General features: G+C 44.0%; 1 protein-coding gene across 1 annotated transcript; it reads right to left on the bottom strand.

Annotated features, from left to right (window-relative positions):
* Positions 1-9515: 9515 nt before the first annotated feature.
* On the bottom strand, positions 9516-10469 carry LOC147735097 (olfactory receptor 5V1-like). The gene has a single exon (XM_086952620.1). The coding sequence runs from the start codon at positions 10467-10469 to the stop codon at positions 9516-9518; it is 954 nt and encodes a 317-aa protein (XP_086808746.1).
* Between the last annotated feature and the right edge of the window lie 6823 nt (positions 10470-17292).

Raw genomic sequence — 17292 nt, forward strand, 5'->3', positions numbered from 1 at the left:
CACTTGAAGTATTTTCCTAAGAGTTTTGTTCTGTGCTTAGTACCCTGTCCTCATAAAGAGTACGGGGCTGTTGTGATTCTAATAAATATACCGTTTATTTTCATAACACTTGTGTGGTGTCCTTTCACTTGATGCTCAAGGGGTATGTGATGGTATAACAGCTGGCTTAACACGCCCTCTAGAGTTTAGCCCGAAGACTGCTCGTATCCACGCTACTAGGATAGCTGGTCTAAGGTTGACTTACAACCAATCACCATAAGGGTCGTTTGGACCGATGCATAGTGGTCACTAGAATAGTGAACACTGCATATCGGGCCAACTTCTCACATATAGTACAAAGTATACGAACGGGACTAGGGGCCTGCAACACCCATTCGGCCATCTAGTACTCAGACAGTGTAAAACACTGTAGCCTAATTAAAGTAACTTTTAAACAGCAATTCAACCAGTTAAAATAAACCCCTTTGACAGGTCTAACCCTTCCTTTTAAATACTGTCATTAAGACAGGATGCATGGCATTTCAAAGTAGACTATACAATAACTTAATATTACACAAGGTGCTTAACGTGAAAGGCACCAATAGTAATTTTCAATGTAGGATGGCTGGCTGTGCCATAGCAAATTATTGGGATGTAATAGTACATGTAAAACGCATTATCTTTAGCAAGGATACACCTTGACATTTCATTCTTGAACTCTTTGAAATATTTAATAATAGACCAACTTACAATTTATTATATATATTATAAAAAATAAACTTTTAGAAAGCGACTTTTCTCTGCTTAAGCCTCTGGAGGCCAATTCGTATTATCCTCTAACTGAAGCCCTCTGAAAGCTTAACCCTGATTGAGCTGTGAAAAGACTGGAGTGGGGGAAACAAACAAAAGATTTTTAGATTAGGTCTTAAAGAAAAGCCCTTATAATTAATTATGCTCTACACATCATTTTAAACACATTGAAAGGTCTTGGCTAGCAAAAGACCTACAAAAGCCATTTGATTTGGCACTGGCTGCCAGTCTCTTGCCTTTGCTAATGACTTTTGCAATGTTTTGTGCATCTTTATAACAAATGGATAACATGGTTTCAGAAGTTAGATAATAGGAGCATTAGAGTGGGGCCTTTTGAGAGTGTTGTATAGATAGATAGATAGATAGATAGATAGATAGATAGATAGAAAGATAGATAGATAGATAGATAGATAGATAGATAGATAGATAGATAGATAGATAGATAGATAGATAGATAGATAGATAGATAGATAGATAGATAGATGTGTATAAACTGTACTGCTCAACTACAATTGTTAAACACATGTTTTAGTCATGTCGTCTTATGTTCTAGTGCATGTTTATGTGGGGCTCCCTTTTTTTGAAGCAACTTATGTTGTGTTTATCTTGTAGAGCATTACTGTATAGCATTCATCTTTTTACAGACTGTCATACCTGTAAAGAGTTAAAGCACCTGACATTATATGAGATTACTCTCTTTAAACAGAGACATCTGTTCTTTTTCATGGAGGCACTTTGGAACGGGCGGCGTGTTTTGTGCAAGCGGACCCAGCGGATTTCTTCCACCTCTCGCCGCGGGTGCCGCTTCGCCCAGGTGTGCGTGGCGGACATTGGTGAGGACGTCTAAGGTGAGACCGAGAAACAGCATCCGGTCCGCTCTCCCTACTGGCCCGCCCCCCGCCTCTCGCAGGACTCCCTACCTTCCATTCTTGGGACATCTGTTCTTTTTCACGGAGGCACTTTGGAACGGGCGGCGTGTGTTGTGCAAGCGGACCCAGCGGATTTCTTCCACCTCTCGCCGCACCCGCTCCACGGGTGCCGCTTCGCCCAGGTGTACGTGGCGGACATTGGTGAGGACGTCTAAGGCAGCTTTGGGTGAGAGGCTCGGCGGGGCTGCGAGTGTGCAGGGACTCCAGTAACCAGGAGTCCCTGCGAGACCGGGAAACAGCATCCGGTCCGCTCTCCCTGCTGGCCCGCCCCCACCTCTCGCAGGACTTTAAAGGCACTCCCTACCTTCCATTCTTGGGACATCTGTTCTTTTTCAAGGAGGCACTTTGGAACGGGCGGCGTGTGTTGTGCAAGTGGACCCAGCGGATTTCTTCCACCTCTCGCCCAGGTGTGCGTGGCGGACATTGGTGAGGACGTCTAAGGCGGCTTTGGGTGAGAGGCTCGGCGGAGCTGCGAGTGTGCAGGGACTCCAGTAACCAGGAGTCCCTGCGAGACCGGGAAACAGCATCCGGTCCGCTCTCCCTGCTGGGCCACCCCCCGCCTCTCGCAGGACTTTAAAGGCACTCTCTACCTTCCATTCTTGGGACATCTATTCTTTTTCACGGAGGCAATTTTGGAACGGGCGGCGTGTGTTGTGCAAGCGGACCCAGCGGATTTCTTCCACCTCTCGCCGTACCCGCTCCGCGGGTGCCGCTTCGCCCAGGTGTGCGTGGCAGACATTGGTGAGGACGTCTAAGGCGGCTTTGGGTGAGAGGCTCGGCGGGGCTGCGAGTGTGCAGGGACTCCAGTAACCAGGAGTCCCTGCGAGACCGGGAAGCAGCATCCGGTCCGCTCTCCCTTCTGGCCCGCCCCCCGCCTCTCGCAGGACTTTAAAGGCACTCCCTATCTTCCATTCTTGGGACATCTGTTCTTTTTCACGGAGGCACTTTGGAACGGGCGGCGTGTGTTGTGCAAGCGGACCCAGCGGATTTCTTCCACCTCTCGCAGCACCCGCTCCGCGGGTGCTGCTTCGCCCAGGTGTGCGTGGCGGACATTGGTGAGGACGTCTAAGGCGGCTTTGGGTGAGAGGCTCGGCGGGGCTGCGAGTGTGCAGGGACTCCAGTAACCAGGAGTCCCTGCGAGACCGGGAAACAGCATCCGGTCCGCTCTCCCTGCTGGCCCGCCCCCCGCCTCTCGCAGGACTTTAAAGGCCCTCCCTACCTTCCATTCTTGGGACATCTGTTCTTTTTCACGGAGGCACTTTGGAACGGGCGGCGTGTGTTGTGCAAGCGGACCCAGCGGATTTCTTCCACCTCTTGCCGCACCCGCTCCGCGGGTGCCGCTTCGCCCAGGTGTGCGTGCCGGACATTGGTGAGGACGTCTAAGGCGGCTTTGGGTGAAAGGCTCGGCGGGGCTGCGAGTGTGCAGGGACTCCAGTAACCAGGAGTCCCTGCGAGACCGGGAAACAGCATCCGGTCTGCTCTCCCTGCTGGCCCGCCCCCGCCTCTCGCAGGACTTTAAAGGCACTCCCTACCTTCCATTCTTGGGACATCTATTCTTTTTCAGAGAGGCACTTTGGAACGGGCGGCGTGTGTTGTGCAAGCAGACCCAGCGGATTTCTTCCACCTGTCGCCCAGGTGTGCGTGGCGGACATTGGTGAGGACGTCTAAGGCGGCTTTGGGTGAGAGGCTCGGCGGGGCTGCGAGTGTGTAGGGACTCCAGTAACCAGGAGTCCCTGCGAGACCGGGAAACAGCATCCGGTCCGCTCTCCCTGCTGGCCCGCCCCCCCGCCAAACACTCCCCCTATATTACAGTTGCAAACTCCCGCAGCGCGGGATGCAGCTCGGGGCGAAGACCGGGCTAAGAGCGGGCCGTTTGAGGCCGTTCGAGGTCTAAGAGGTCTGGGCTGGGCCACTCCCCTTGGTTGATTTGTTAATAATTGCAATAAATTCCACTTGTGTCTCAGCACTTTGTTGATTTTCCATTATGTGTACACGGGGTAGTCGCAGTAAAACTGCTAAGGGCCTTAACAAACCCAGTGGGACCCTAGACGATTTCCTCACAAGGACCAATTTGGCCATTGATGCGGAAATCAATAAAATGCAACATAGGGTTTCCCGAGAATTAGACGCTGCGCGAAAACTTTCCCTTAATTTGGCTTCTTCCAAGAAATCATCTTTAGGTAACCTTGCCCTATCTCTTACCCCTGAGCGTACATCAGGTCCCCGTCCCTTGCTTACAATGGCAGATATTCATCATCCCCCAACCACATCTCCACCTGAGCATATTACGAAATCTAAATTACCACCTTTGGAGGAACTTGTACCACCTACTCTTGCGGCCGGTATAAGCTCCCCCTCTAAAATTGTCCTGCCCAAGACTGCAGTTAATGCTAAAAAAGTTGCCCTACAAAAGAAGAAAGGCCTTGCTAGATCTACTTATGCTCGCAAAAAGGCAAACATTGCGAGATCTCAGTTTTTTAATAGTAGACGACCTTTGGGCACATTTGGGGTAGGGGAAGAAATAGCCATTGTGCTTGATCCCCCGGTGGTAATTCTCCCCGACAAGAGCAAGTAAGGGTCATTGTGTGTGGCAGAGGGGGATAGGAGGGGGGATGAGGAATTTCTTAAAACTGTCTGGGACACACCTAAAAAGTTACTTACCCCCCTAGATCTTAGACTATCCCGAATGGAAAACCACCTGTTAGAAATGGATAGGACTATAGTTACACTGGCTAGCTTTAGTCTTAAGCAAATGGAAGCTAGGCTTTCCCAGGGTGAGGGTTTTACTTCCCAGGCACAAGAGTCAGAACCCCCGGCCCGTACACCCCCTAGACTTAAACCTGTACCAAAACCCCGCACCAAAGTTGGTGATAACGCTACTATCATTTCAAACCCTAGCGCTTGTCTCCTCCCCCAGGATCTAGTACCATCCAAACCCAGGCCACAAGCTTGTCCCCCACAAAATGCAGCACCATCTAAACCCAGGCCACAAGCTTGTCCCCCACAGAATGTAGCACCATCTAAACCCAGGCCACAAGCTGTCGCACACCAGTCTAATCAATTGAAAAACAAGAACTTGTCATCTTATGAATCTAGCCGACCAAACTTTCGTGGTGGGTATATTGACCTACCACCGGAGGCTAGTCCTTATGTCATTGTACTAGCTGGTGTACCTACTCTTGACCCTCAAACTAAAGAGAATCATTGGTCCCTCAAAAACAAGGTCATACATTGGCTTAACACGAATAGACAGCTCCCTAATCATCAAAGAAGTTGGGTACTAATGGTGAGAAGAGTACCATGGGTTGGGCCCACACGCAAAACCATCATTGGCGATTGTATAGTGGTGTCATTTGCAGACCCCCATACAGCACAACATCTTTGTTCATGGGCCCCTCGTGAAGAAGACCCCTCTGTTGTTGTCAGACCCCTCACTTTTTTCTATCCTCCTCAACAACAGTTTGAAATGGAGGGGTCTTGGTCGACAGTCCAAAAATGTAGGCAGAGGGGACGTAGGAATGGTTGGCAAAACCAGAATAACTGGTGGCAAGGGGTTCCTACTTCTAATATGTTTGGTTGTCTGGATGAGGTCGACTGACTCGGGGGGATTGATGACTCTAAACACTCAGTAGATCCAACTTCGTCTACCCTGTCAGTACCCAGTATGGACTGCCCTATGTCACAATTAGGCCCAAAAATAACATTTGACCATGTTCATAATCCAATCTCGACTGAGTCAGGAGTTCTGGGACAACTAGAGCCTATTAGCCCCAGTAACCCGGTCAATGCAATTAAGGTGGCCTCATGGAATATAGCAGGATTGAGGGGTCGCCTGGATAACGACGATTGGGTAGATTTTATTACTACACATGATATTGTCGTCTTCCAGGAAACGTGGTCAGTCGATCCCCTATTTAGGGTAGGCTTCCTAAATTATTATAAACCAGCAACACAGGGCCCCAGGGGTAGGGCTTCGGGTGGTCTTACCATATGGATTAGAAACTCCCTAGGCTTCAGTGTTAAGGAAATCCTGGTGGGGAATGCTGACCTCCTTTGTATTTCCCTGAGTAAGGAGAATTGTAAGGATATTGTTTTAATTAACATCTATGCCCGAGGTTGTCAGGGTGGAAGGAAGCAACCCATTCTTAATGACTTGGAACATCTTCTGAATGAGTATGAAAGTGATCATCTTGTCCTAGTGGCTGGTGATCTGAACTGCTCATTCGAACCCATCCTGAGTCTAGCTGAGGAGTGGGGATGGATGAAGATACCGTCTGGAATATCCCCCCGCTAGCAATAACTAAGGGTGTTAGGGGAACGGAGGCTGCCCTTCATTGGCTTGGGCTCTGCTTGGAATGGGGGCTTCGGGCAGTGAATGGCCGTAGTTTGTCTGACAAGGCGGGGAAACCAACCTTTGACAATGGGATTAGTGCAAGTCGCATTGACTACATATTGGTCAATATAGAATCCTGGTCTCACGTAATTGATATGCTAATAGAGACCAGGCCAGAGAGTGATCACAATCCTCTCTCATTGGGACTCAGGGTTCCTGGTCTAGGGGTCCCCCAGACAGAAACAGCTTGTATAACATCAGACCTAGTCCTGTGTGACAACAGAAAACAGGTCAAATGGTCAAGGGTCATAGCTGACCAAGAGCTTATCTGTCAAATAGAGGAACTGGTCCTAGACACTAGAAACAGGATGATTGCATTATCTCCCAATGGTGGGGTAGAGTCCATTACTGTTGATCTCCACGGGACATGTTTTGTGGCTATCAGAGAACTTCTCACTAGGCCATCTAGAAAACAGAAAGTCAACCAACACAAAGGTTGGTATAATAAAAACTGTAGAGAAGCTCACAGCAAACTAATAGCAGCTGTTAAAACTAGAAACACTCCAGACATCAGGAAAGCGAGACAGGTTTATAGACACACTATTTGGGAAGCTAAGAGGGAATGGGACGATTCATATTGGCTTGATCTTTTCAAAGCCTGCGAGTCGTCTAACCAAGTAAAATTTTGGGAGTTAGTCAGATGGGGCAGGGATTCGGATTCCCAAACCCCTGAAAATCATGTTTCCGCTACAGATTGGGTGGAATTTTTTTCCGCCCAATTTAAAGATTCAAATATTGAACAGGAACTGGCAACTGAGCCCATAGCGGGGATAACATCAGTATCTTATGGGGATAGGCTTACTTTCTGCACCTCAGACACCGAATATGCCCTAGGTTCTATCCAGTCTAGTAAAGCCCCAGGTTTAGACGCCATACCAGCGGATCTTTTTAAATTGAATCTAGATCTGTGGGTTCCATATATTACAACTTTAGCAAACTCTATCGCAGCAGGGGCAAGGGTACCACAATCCTGGAAAGGGGCTGAGATACTTCCAGTTTATAAGAAAGGGGATCGATCGTCACCGAAAAACTATCGCCCCATTAGCCTGATCGATACTATACAAAAAGTGGTATCAAGAATGGCCCTGGCAAGAATACAGGGGTGGATTGAGCAGAAAAAAATACTCTCCCCCATGCAGGCAGGGTTTAGATCAGGCACCAGCACCCTAGATCAGGTGTTCCAACTTACCATGCTGTATTAGAAGGTGGTTCTCTTGGGCGGTGGTGTCATCTACGCCGCCTTTGTTGATCTTAGGTCGGCATTCGACCTGGTTCCCAGGGCAAAATTATGGGAAGCCCTTAGACTCATGGGTCTCCCACCTGAACTTTAAGAGCTGATCAGGCGTCTACACGAGGATAATTTTGCCCGGGTAAGATGGGGGAAACAGGGTCAGGTGACCTCTAGCTTCCCAGTCGAACGAGGGGTGCGCCAGGGTTGCGTGTTGGCCCCTACCCTGTTTCTTCTGTTTATCAACCAGGTGGTTGCATTCTTTAGCGATACACAAACAGATGCACCTACCCTGGGGGGTTCAAAATAACCCATGTTAATATTCGTGGACGACACCCTGCTCCTTTCTAAAACCCGGAGCGGGTTACAGGTAGCCCTGAACAGATTTGCAGAGTTTTGCACAAACAATGACCTGCAGATTAATGCTGATAAAACCAAATTTATGGTTTTTAACAAAAATAAACCAATTAAAAGTTTGTTTATATTAAATGGTGTCCCAATCGAACAGGTCAAAGTCATGACATATTTGGGCGTGACTCTTGACCACCAACTTACTTGGAACCCCCAGTTGGAGGTTTTAATACTTAAATTTGTTCGCCTTACAGTATGCTTATTGCAGGAACAAAAAAAAACCTTGACCAAACGCATTACACCAGCGATAAAAATTTATGAGGCCAAGGGCAATGCTGCTACCCTGTATGGAGCGGACATATGGAGTTACAAAGACTTGCCAGCACTAACCACAGCACAGAATAGGTTTTTGAGGAACCTAGTGGGGCTTCCACAATCATCACCAATAAAACCATTGCTTTTAGATCTAGGCTGTAGACCGCTGAATGAGATGGCGCACTATTGTCTCACAGCTCTCTGGCGTCGCCTTTGGACGACCCCAGAGCTTAGTCTTTTCGCTCATGAATTGGGCGAGGTTAGATCATTGTGGGATGCTCACAAAATCCCATGGCTCCGGGAAGTAAAACACATTTTGTATTCAATGGGCCTCCCCGAATTATGGTTACACCCTGAATGTTCTAGGTTCCCATCTAAATTTGAATTTAAATAGCAATTCTGGGCTGCAAAGAAATCTGCATTGGTCCCTCTTTCATCAGAAAACAGCTTAACGGGACTTTTTTTAACACATAAGATAACACCGTCCCTTGAGCCCTATTGGGACTTGATCTGCAAAACCCTAGACCGTAAGCTGTATCATCAGTTTTGGGTGGGTACTTTGCCGACCAACTCCTTTACTGCAAAGTGGGCTAAGAACACAAGTAACAAATGTATTTTTTGTCCTGACCAGGTTGAAAGTATTGGTCATCTGTTTTTTGCATGCCCAGCATATCGATCGCCTCAATTAAAATGGCTGAAACCTATTTGTAAAACCTTGAATTGTGGGGGGAATCGAGAAGCCCTGTTGAAACTACGTGATTTACGTATTGAAATATCTGTGATCTGTGTTGCCAAATTTTTGGGGTGGGTGTGGCTGATCCGTGCAAAGAAATCGAAACCCCTTTTAAATTAAATTAATTACTAGGAAATGTCTGTATGTCGATTGAGACAAATTATTTTTATATTCTGGGGACTTATTGAAAATGTTTTTAATGTATGCTGTCTTTTATGAATTTTATTCGAAATAAAGACTTAATGAACTGAACTGAACAGAGCCCCTCTATACAAACTCCCAATATCATGGATGAATCACTCATTATTCTGTTTTTACAGCCTTGCTACTGACAGCTTGACCTGTTTTCTGCAGACAGCAGTAATAAAGAGGGCATCTGTTTGGCTGCGGATTGGCCAGTTGCTCAAGACTGCAAGGCTTCCTTACCTATCTCAATCACCTGCAGTATACTGGAGGTTGTTTCTCTTATTGTGCCTTTCTCTAAGCTTTGTTTCTGCGCAATAAGGAGCTGACGTATTGCGAAGTATATGTCACAGATGCATTACTTAATTCATATTTCATGGATAATGGTCATTTTACCAAAGAAGCAGTCCATGAATAGCCCTTTTTAATTTAAAAGAAATTAAATCAATGATACTGAATTGTTGCTTTTCATATGGAGTGGTGTATGAGACAAAGGGTATTTATTGCATATTTCCTGGGCCTTTCCTAATATTCATACAATGAGATATCCATGTATTCATTGTTGACCATTTAAAAGTAGATTCTAAGTAAACATTACAGGACAGACCTCTGCTGGACTATTGGAACTTGGCCAGTCCCTAGAGCTTTCTTCAGTGCCCCTCTTATTTCCTGATTCCTTAGTGTATAAATCAGGGGATTTACCAGGGGTGTTATAACTGTATAAATCACAGACAGCAGTCTTCCCTCAGCCATTGCATAGGTAGATGGTGGGCGGAAATATGTTAAGAACATGGCTCCATAGTAAAAAGTAACCACAGAAACATGGGAGGAGCAAGTGGAAAAGGCCTTTGATCTACTGGTCCTGGAACCAATTTTCAGGACTGCAGAGATGATATAGACATAAGAAATCAAGGTGACCATAAAGGAGCCAAGTCCCATGATTGTACCTGATACTACAACAAGCAAAATATTGATGAAAGGATCAGTGCAAGAAACAGTGAAAACCTGAGGAACGTCACAGAAAAAATGATGAATTGTTCTTGGTCTACAAAATGATAATCGACATGCAGCGAGTGTGTGCATCAGTGAATTGAGGAAACCACCTGCCCAGCACACAGCAGCTAGCTGAGCACACACAGTACCATTCATGATAGCTGCATATCTCAAAGGATGGCAGATGGCAACATGGCGGTCGTAGGCCATCGCACTCAGCAGGAGACATTCTGAAGATGCAAAGAAAATGAAAGCTGAGAACTGGATAATGCATCCATGAACGGAAATAGTCTTTCGGTCCAATAGGAGGCTCTCCAGCATCTTCGGCACAGTAACGGTTGGACTGCAAACATCTAATACAGAGAGGTGACAAAGGAAGAAGTACATGGCAGTGTGGAGATGGGCATCTAAAAAAATGAGTGCAATGATAAGAAGGTTCCCAAAGATAATGGCCATGTAGAGAAGTAAAAATATAAAAAAGAGAACAAGCTGAAGTTCATCCATGTCTGATATTCCTAAAAGAATGAAGTTTATCTCAACAGTATTATTCGCCATCGAATGATGAGGAAGAAAATAGTCAATCTGAACAGGAGTTTCCAAAAGAGTGGGGTGGAGCGGCAAAGAGTATTGTGGCATAGAGTAAAGTGGCATAGAGTAGAGTGGCGCAGAGTAGAGTGGTGTAGAGTGGAGTAATAGCAATAACACTTCAAATAATGAACTTTATTGACAAGTTGGTTGCAGATATTCAGTATTTCGGGTTTTTGCTGCAGCTATCATTGCTTGGTCATTTGATCGTCTTCCTAGGATAATTAATTTGAAAGAGACAAGAGTTAGAATATACGTTTCAAAATCCAAATAGCTCTATGAAATTATTTTCACTTGCATTGTTAATCCATTGAAAGTACAATTTTTTCCTGAAACAGAAGATATGACTGAAACCATTTTTAAAGAGCCACAAGAATAGGAGGCCAGTGTGGATTATAGTTTATAAATGAAGATATGGAAAGGGGAAATGAAAAGTGCCATGCTAAAACCCTTAATCAGATAGGGCTAAGTGATTCTTCCTTGCAATATATCTGTTTTTGTCAGGAGATTTGGGGTTACATTGCAGAAGTTTTAGTCAAATCATTCACTGTGGCTAAACAAAAAATCTCCCTAGGTAAATCGACACGGTCAGAATTCCTAAAGGCCTGTGATTGTATTCACCTTGTTATAAATGTAGCCTTCCGTATAAATCGCTGCAACTTATTGCTTTCTTTCATAGTTCCTCTACAATAGGCTTGAGGATGAGGGAGTTATTCAAGGAAAATTTTGGTTTGATCAGAATTTTTACCTGAAATTACGTCTAGTTATACATAATTTTGAGCTTCAACTCTTTCATTTCAGAAGTAGTACTAGAAATAAGTGCCTACATCCCACCGGTTATCAAACACTGAGCATTTAATGTTGTCATACTAACCTCAAATTCACACTCATTAGTGTCCTCCCCCCACATTTCCGTGGTCTTAAGACAGGAACAGAAACTTGTATGGCTTGTGTATGCTTGACAATAAACTACCATAACAATGCAAACTGACACAGTCGATAGAGCCCCAATGTGGGAGAGTATAGAGATGTCTTCTGCTACACAACATAGGACCATCAGAGATATTGGTCCAGTCAGCTCCCATAGTTCAACAGCCTGGAAGTTCAAAAATGGGGACTAGTCTGCCTCAAATGCTTTCAGCCTATTATCCATTAAGTAAGAAGTCTTCATACCATAGTGTGTCTGAAAGCCTTATCATTCAATCCCTCGATTCTGGACTTGCCACAGTTCCCCAATAGTATGGTCGAACCGGCTTGACAAGCAGAGTCCTTAATTAACGTTCTCCAGGTAAAGCAGAACCTAAAGTTTCATTCCTGGGTCGTGTTTGATCGAAATATCCTCAGTCCAGTGTTTGTTTAACTTTGGGCAGTGCTAAAGAAGGTGGGTGAGTCGCCACACTGCTCCACACCTTCTCCAGCATGCTGCTGGTTTTGTAGAGTTTTAATAGTGTAACTTTTCAGGTGGATGGCACCTATACAGTTGTATTTCCAGAAAAGCCGCTTAATCTTTAACTTTGCCTGTGGACATTTGTTTTTTTCTGTATGCAGTCCACTGTTTGTACTCATTAAGGTCTCTGCCAAGTTCTCACATCCACATTCACTGGCTTGGGAATGTATCAAGAAATGAAGCTTTGTGGATTAGTTTATCAAAATAATATTTTTTTGTCTGTCATTGTTTTCATCCTCCTAACAACGTTCGAAGGATGTGAGTTCTTGTTTTTCTCCTGTTCTTACTGAAGTTTGTAAGACCCAGTCTCTGACTTGTAGATATAAGCATCACTCATTCTCCAAAAGACCATGGGGCATATTAACAAGCAACAGGGAAAATTAACGTGGAGGGCGCTTAGCGTTAATTTTTTTAACTCCCGCTATCGCTGCATAGTATCGCTTGGTTATCGCATTATTAACAAACCCTAACCACCTAGGCGATAAAAAATCCAGTGATAGCAGCATTTTGGGAGGTTATCGCTGATAATGCAGCAATAAAGCTACAAAAATAGGGATATCCTTGTTGATAGCCCATGGTTGACTATGCCATGTAATCCACCTCTCATTGAATTACATGGCTAAGTTTGAAAATTAGCAAACGTAAAAAAGCAGCGTTAACCGTGGTTAGCACTGCTTTTTTTGTCTCTAACAGAGTTAGTGTAAAGCTTGATAATAGCGACATTTCTCCTAATATTTTGCACTGGAACGCCCACTTTGCATCTTGTATTGTATTGTATTGTATTTATTGCTTGTTAAGCGCATCTGCCACCCAAAGGGTATCCTGGTGCTGAGACCACATCATTCCTACAGATAGACCACCTTACATTGCTCTAGGAAACAGGAAGGTCTTAAGATCCTTTTTAAGAGATGCAAAGGGAAGCATAGTGAAAAAGGGTGCTAACATGCGATTTTGCATGTTAGCACCCTGTTGTTGATAGGGCGATATTTTAATCTCCGCTTTTTTGGCTTTTAAAGACAAAAAAGTGGAGATAAAACCCTTGCATTTTCCTTTGCATCCTCTTGAAAGGAGTGAGTTTATGATTAGACAATTTCCTTCTCTCCATGTTGTAACTATGTTTCTGTCTGATCTTGGGTTGCAGTCCGACTTCATTAATCGGGCTGAAGAGGAATGGGAAGGTAGTAAACCCATTCTCAAAGCTTAATTTGTTCCTGTTATGTTGGTACTCTCTAGCTATGGTTGAAGAGAATAGGTCCTACCTTCTATGCTTTCATGTCAATCCTTGTATTGACCATTAAGAAGCACCTGCTATCAGTTAGCTTTATTGCTGTTGGGATCTTGTTTGCTTCACACTGGGCTGTTTGCTAGAAAATGGCGAGGAAGTTTTATGATGGAAGTGTTTAGAATGCATATATTTGAATGTGGGACCAGACAGTTGTGTTGACCATGTGTCCCTACCAGTCCACACTAGATGATGCTCTAGATTAAATACTTATTCCTTAGGTTTTATGTGTGAAGTGCATCTTTATAATTGCCGTGTACCTTTTCCAATCTATTGTAAACCTCAGTTGAGTTGCTTGAAAGCTGTGCATTACATTGAGTAATGCTCAGTCCACTCTTTTCTACTAAGAGGTATAAGTACCTACTAGCGAATAATGTAGATTTTAAGTTGCTTGTGCACTACTATATGAAGTAGATGACTGCAAAATAAAAATGCCTTGGTAAATTAAGGGTATTTGGGTGGTATTACCTGAAATGTGGGAAGAAGTTTGTGCAAAACTGAACTTTTACTGTAGCTTGCCTACTTAGCCAAGAGAGCAGGATAAATTCCATCACTCAGTTTGTTCAGGAGTCAGGATACCATTGGGACTGCAGAGGACACTATTTGCACACTATTTGCAATAGGTGATTGCTTTATTGGGCCAGGACACTGTCACTTGGAGGTTCCTCATCAGCAGTGTGCAGGGTAGCTATACCTCTGACATGGTGATGTTTATTTTAAAGCCAAATGCTGCCTTGTACCGGATAGTTTTCATCATCACCTGAGCAGCAGGGCCAATTGCCCACAAATGACTTAGTAAAAGTAGCAGTGAAGTCCTACAGGGCCGGTGCAATGTATTTGATCCATTCTACCAGTGAGTGTGGCCTTTTCTAGAGCGTCAGCATGGTCTGAAGAGATTCTTGGGCCACAGTGAGGTCACAAGTAATCCTTTACTAAGACTATTATTCCACTTTGGGAGACAATGTCTTTCTTTGTCTGTCTGTCTTTAATTTCTCTTATGCTTTCCTTATGTAGCTTGGCCCCCAGCTGTGTGGCAAGTAGTCGACCTGCCCTATTAACCCTTGCAAAATATTTGTGGATCGTTCTAAGCTGACTGGGTGAGTTTGTGTTGTGGTCAAAGAGTGTCATTTGCTGCTGGAGCCTTGCCCTGGTCTCAGCCCTTGTCGCTTTAAGGTGAGCTGCCCCACTCAATACAACTTTCAGACTGTCCCACAGTGAACTGCAATGCCATCTAATAAAACGATTGAAGCAAGTCATTTAAGTTGAAGAGCTTTAATTAACACCCACTGGAAAGGCTTGTGGCTGCAGCAAGATGATAACTGAAACTGGCCATCAGCTTGAATCAAAACATTCCAGCTGATGTCATTTGGATTCCTAGCAAGGAATGCTAAATTCAAAGAGCAAGTTACAACTCATGTCCCTTTTATAACAATTTAAACAAAATGTAGGAGAGAGACCTAGTACTGCGAGCAAGAGATTCAGAACAAGCTTTGTTGTTGTTATACTGAGAGAAATCATTTTGTGGCAGTTTAGTCTGGGATTCAAATTTAAAATGAGAATGACCATCTATAATTTTTTTTTTAGCGTGACCATTCTTAGATTCGAAAAAACATTGAGACCTGACATACTCATTCCCCTTCGTACATTTTGTCAAACGAGACATGCTCCACACATCCCCACCAGCAAGCATAACAACATTGTTCATAACTTTGATAATACGCCTTTGTCCAAAATATTTAGATTCTCATTTTGGTGACCACACTGCTTTTTTAACAAATACAAGATCACCTACTTTCAATAAAAATCTTTTTATCCCCATTTTGATATCAAACCTCAGTTTATAATTATTTTGATATGTTTTATTCTGCAATTATTTACAACACAACACCTGTCCTTTACACTCAACCTTAAAGGATTCAGTTTGGAACCAGCTGTCCTACACTTTAGTTTTTTAAATGGGGAACAACCAGTCACACTGTTTTGGGTATTCCTGTGCGCCCAGAACGTCTCTCTGAGAATGGGCTGAAGCGGAACTCTCAACTCTAAAGCAGTTTGTGCATAAGCTCTAATCAATCTATTCATTCTCTCGACCAAACCATTAGCCTGGGGAGCATAAAGAGCAGTTTTGCGATGGGTGATGGATTATTCTTGAAGGAAATCTGACATCTCTTGGGTAGGAAATTGAACCCAGTTATCTGAAACAAGCAGGGCTGGATTGGGAACCACAACCGGCCCTGGCAAAGTGCTCACCCCCCCCTAAGTTGGGGGGCGTTGGAGGTGCCGCCGAGCTCTCTGCCGGGGCCGGTTTTCGGCCGATTTTGATACAGTGCCTATTTTGCAGCCATGCTTCAAAAACAGTCCTGTAACAAAAACAGCCCCCAGGGGCCCAAAACCGTCCCCCACCTGTGTGCCGTACTGGTGAATTGCCCTGTGCCCGCTATGGACAGTCCAGCCCTGGAAACAAGGACATCAGGAAACACCCTCACAAGTGAAAGCATCCTTTAGAAACTCAATAATGTTTTTTGTTACAACAGAACTCATGCAAGAGGCAGACACCCATTTTGACGTATAGTCAACAAGTACAACAACAAATCCAAATCTCGTACTCATTTCATATACATCGTTTGGTTCTCCTGCCCCTCCACCTATGGGTATAGGATCTAGACTGCCATAGATATTCCTCCCCTCGATGCCAAGTTATGTAACAAAACCCCTTGTTTCCTGGCAGCAGAAAACTTTTCCCCGCCAATGGCAATCAGATATGAATCAAACCGTGGTTTCTACTTTTTCCATGGCAAAACAGATTTGCCTTGTTCACTTCAAAATTGAGGGGGTTGGCTCATCCCACCATTGACATCCTGAAAATTAAAAATAACTTAACAAGCTAAGAAAACAAGCTAAAACAATAATTCAACATAAATAAGGAAAAACAACAAGCTAACTCGTATTCGTATTCAAAAACTTTATTCGATACATAAAATGAATCATAAAAGTATTGAACATACAATTCATCTTGCCTTTAAAAACACATTTATACCAATAATTTTATAAAAAGACATAATGATAACGATAAAAAAACTACAGGAAGGATTTGCAATTATAAAATTTTGTAAGATTTCTATACATGTGTGCTATCCATAATTCTTCCTAATCTTTAGTGAGATTCTGATGAAATTTAACATTGCACAGCAGATTTCCACTGAGGATAATGTTGACAAATACTCATACCCTTCCTTATAAGTGCAAGGTTGCCTCCCCTTCAGAATTGGTTTGATAAACCGGAGTCTTGGCTCTTTATACAAAGAGCAAAAAAGGACCAGATGTAAGGTACTTTGCCTATCCCTGTTGTTACAAGGGCAAGGGGGCAGTCTCTCACACCAGCCCCCTTGTTTCGGAAAGACAAGTAAAAAATGGAGAATCTCCAGTCTAAACCTTGTTAAGAGGAATCGCCATTGCACATTGAGGGTAAATGTTAAATAGAACTGCATTTGGGGTTTACAGGCATGAGTGATACCAGTATCAATTACATTATCCATAGAAGGCTGGTTTACTGTCTTCAGATACTTTGTTTTTATGTTCACCTTATAATTCCCCTCGATTTTTCCAGGGTTGTAAAAATAAGAACCAAGTTCAATTTTATTCAACATATTAGAAACATAGGACAACCAAGGGATCGATTTTGAGTTTTCTAAAGCCATGCAATCAGTAATAATTTCTTTGGTTAGTTGCAGGTCTTCAGATTGCCAGATTTTACACCATAACAGCAAAGGGGACATGCGGATTGTATCGGAAATGCTAACCATACCAATTTCATTATGGCAGAAAGTGTTTGAAGTACTTTTTGGAGCTGACAAGACCCTTTTTATAAAGTTATTTTCGACCACCTGTATTGCGGCAGGCGTTTCAGTCCCCCACACCCCTGCCCCGTAAGTGGCTACAGATATACATTTTGAGGTATAAAGGGTTCTGAGATGCATGATATGCTTTTGCCCCAATTTGCTACAGAAGCGGAAAATACCCTCTATCGCCCTTGTCATATTCTGGGCTCGGACCTTCATTACCGG

The sequence above is a fragment of the Lissotriton vulgaris genome, chromosome 1_2 (assembly GCF_964263255.1).
Source record: "Lissotriton vulgaris chromosome 1_2, aLisVul1.2, whole genome shotgun sequence".
Lineage (NCBI taxonomy): Eukaryota > Metazoa > Chordata > Amphibia > Caudata > Salamandridae > Lissotriton > Lissotriton vulgaris.